The sequence below is a fragment of the Dama dama genome, chromosome 20 (assembly GCF_033118175.1).
Source record: "Dama dama isolate Ldn47 chromosome 20, ASM3311817v1, whole genome shotgun sequence".
NCBI classification, from domain to species: domain Eukaryota; kingdom Metazoa; phylum Chordata; class Mammalia; order Artiodactyla; family Cervidae; genus Dama; species Dama dama.
The window spans coordinates 19366797-19369981 of record NC_083700.1 but is presented as its reverse complement, the minus strand read 5'-3'; the positions used below and the strand labels follow the sequence as shown (position 1 = coordinate 19369981).

Sequence of the window (3185 nt, the reverse complement as noted above, 5' to 3'; positions counted from 1 at the left end):
TAGGTTGCACAAATATCTGTGTCCCTGTTTTCAATTCTTTGGGTATATACCTAGAAGTGGAATTCTATGATGTCTTATTGGTTCTTTAGTTTTTTTTTTTTTTTTTTAAGGACTATCCTGGCTCAAATCTGGCTGATCATTTCTGACTTTCCATTATTTCACAGTTTGCAGTCTTGATTCTCATGTAAAGAGGGGATTTCCATAGGTGATAAGGAGATGTGGTCAGTTGTTCAACGGCTGGACTTTCTTTTAAAATTAAGGAGAGCACCCTCCATCCCCAGATGGGTGCTCTTGCAGCTATGACTTATGTGGTCTGGAATCCTAGTGATATAGTTAAAAAAGCAATATTAAACACCCTGAGCTGGATTGGAAAAAAGCAGTTTAGAAAGAATTCTCTTACTTGCTATTTATTTATTCACGGTATCACTGAGTCTTCATTGCTTCATGTAGGCTTTCTCTAGTTGCAGATAGTGGGGCTACTCTCCAACCGCAGTGTATGGCCTTCTCACTGCAGTGTCTTCTCTGGTCGTGGAGCTTGGTCTCCAGGCTCAGTAGATGTGGCGCCAAGGCTTAGTTGCCCCCACGGCCTGTGGGATCAAACCCGGGCCCCGAGCACTGGCAGGAAGATTCTTAATCACTAGACCACCAGGGAAGTCCCCTATTACTTGCTTTCAAGCAAATCAGGATAATACGCTGTTTGCATTGATGGTCCTGCTGCCAAGTTGTGTGACCTTGGCAAGTTAAGAAAACATGCAACGATTATGTGTCCATATCTGTAACACAAGCTAAGAGAGAACCGACATCCAAGGGTTGTCAGGAGAAGCATTTGAGGATCTGTATGCCAAACAGTTAAAACTATGTCTGGCTCACAGTAGGTGCTAGATGAATATTTGATCTTATGATTATTTTCATTTTGAAAACCAACACCATCTCCCACTACCACTTTTCTCTTTTCCTAAATTTTCTTAGGTCAGATGTTTACATGCAGAGTCTGCATCCTATTTCTCCACATCTAGAACCACTCCAGTTTTCACTTTCACCATTTAACTGCCCCCAGATCTTTACTGAAGAAATTGAATTAGTAGTTACCCCTGAGGGCTTCCATTCCTCCCCTGGTCTCTCAACAACTTTTCTGCCAATTTTGGATTCTTCAGCTCCCAATCCCTGTCTCTTCACTGCGGATCCTGGAATTGCCTTTCATGTTCTGGTGGTGGTGGTGACCTCCCTGAAAAGTCTGTTCTGGAGTCAGAGCACTTCTCACACCATTACTTAGTGGGCAATAAGGTCTTTCATTGGTGTGGGGTCAAAACCAGTAACCCCTCTCCCCTTCCTGAACCAACATAAAGTTTTCCTACAGGCCCTTTTGGAGGAGTTGGAGCTATTAATTTTTCTGGTCTAGAATCAGTATATTATTCCCTATGCAAAGTGGTGGTGGCTGGAGGAGCAGAGGGGAGAGAGACTCACAGAGCAGCCTGCTAGTGTTGTTTAGTTGCTCAGTCATGTCCAGCTCTTTTTCGACCCCATAGACTATAGCCCACCAGGCTCCTCTGTTTGTGGGATTTCCCAGGCAAGAATACTGGAGTGGGTTGCCATTTCCTTCTCCAGGGGATCTTCCTAATCCAGTGGTTGAACCGGCATCTCCTGCATTGGCAGACGGATTCTTTACCATTGAGCTACCAGGAAAGCCCAAATAAATCTTTTGTGATCCCATGGATTGTTGCCTGCCAGACTCCTCTGTCCATGGGATTTCCCAGGCAAGAATACTGGAGTGGGTTGCCATTTCCTTCTCCCACAGAACAGCCTGCGCGGCAGCAAAGTCACAGACAGTCTAGGATGCTGAGAAAACAAAAACTTTATTCTTTCATAGGATCAGACAAGGGTGATGACAATCAAGGGGGCAGATACTGTAGTTTCCAGCAGAGATGAGGTGGATATCCAGTGGGCTCCTGGAGAGTGGATAGCAAGAGCCACTGTGGAGGGCCCAGCTGCTCTCCAGGAGCATCTCAGCACTGGCCAAGGGCTTGGAGTCTGGGGTGCTGGGAGGGAACACACTAGGCTGACAAAGTCCTTGGATTCTTGTTTCCTCTGAAATCACATGTCTCAGCATCAGGAGGCCAGGTCAGCAGCAGCCCCCAGATCCCTGGCCACAGCCAGAGCGCCCGGACTGCAGGCCACCATCACCATCGCAGGAGCCCGAGCTCTGGCGCCGGCAGTGGTGGGACCTGCGGTGCCTGTGGGGGCCCAGGCAGCAGCCGCCCTCGGAGGTGGGGGCGCAGCCTGAGGAGGCGGGAGGCAGACGCTGTGCTGGGCTCTTTGGGGGGCACTTGGGGGAGGGGCACTTGGGAGGGGGCTGGCACTGCTGCTGGTTCTGCTGGCAGGACATCTCGGCGGGAGGTCAGTGAGCCTGGACACATTCAAGGAGAAAAGATCAGTGCACAAGCTCCAGGCCAGTGTCTCCCCTGCGAACGGTCTTACTAGCTCCTAATCCTACTGGGAGCCTGTGCTCCTAATCCCAGCTGCCTCCTGAGCTGTGATTTTCAGGAGGAAAGTGGAAATGGATCTCAAGTTAAACTGACCTGGCAAGACAGTTCCCTCTCTCTACTCCTGCCCAGAACGATGCTACCATCCTCTAAGTGGGCCCCGTAGAAACACAGAGGCAAATACACCCCACTGGGAAGTGACCCGCGGAGGATGTCTGTGTGTGTATGCATTTCAGAATGATGAGTGGGGCGATGCTGAGAACCAGGGCTCTGGTGTGTCCCAGACCCCGATTCCTCCCACACAAGTTGTTGCTCACTGTCCCCTGCCCTGCCCCCCGCTGCTCCCCAAAGTCCCCTTCTTGCTGCCTCCACAGACAACTCTGCTTCTCTCTTCCCCACCAACCCCAAGTTTGTCTCCGCCACACTCCCTGCTGAGGCTCTGTCCCCTCCAGTCACTCACCGCTGCAGTGGAGGCAGGGGAAAGGATGCTCCCGAGGAAGCTGTGGATGCGGAGCCCAGGGCAGGAGCCCTTTTATTCTGTTCTGGGTGTGTGATGCACGGCCCGAGCATCCTGCTGCTTTCACAACCAGGGGAGGGTGACACACACTCCCATCCTGGGTTTCCAGCTTCTCACCTGCATGTCAGGTAAGAGGGAATTAGGAAATGTGGATGACTACTCCCTAGGTGTGCTGGGGACCTGCCGTT

General features: G+C 50.6%; 1 protein-coding gene across 1 annotated transcript; it reads right to left on the bottom strand.

Moving 5' to 3' along the window:
* Positions 1 to 2119: 2119 nt before the first annotated feature.
* LOC133040143 (late cornified envelope protein 3D-like) lies at positions 2120 to 2383 on the bottom strand. Its single transcript, XM_061119897.1, has one exon. The coding sequence runs from the start codon at positions 2381 to 2383 to the stop codon at positions 2120 to 2122; it is 264 nt and encodes an 87-aa protein (XP_060975880.1).
* Between the last annotated feature and the right edge of the window lie 802 nt (positions 2384 to 3185).

Bases quoted from the DNA above. Each gene is read 5' to 3' on its own strand.
- LOC133040143 (XM_061119897.1), bottom strand. From the start codon at position 2,383: ATGTCCTGCCAGCAGAACCAGCAGCAGTGCCAGCCCCCTCCCAAGTGC.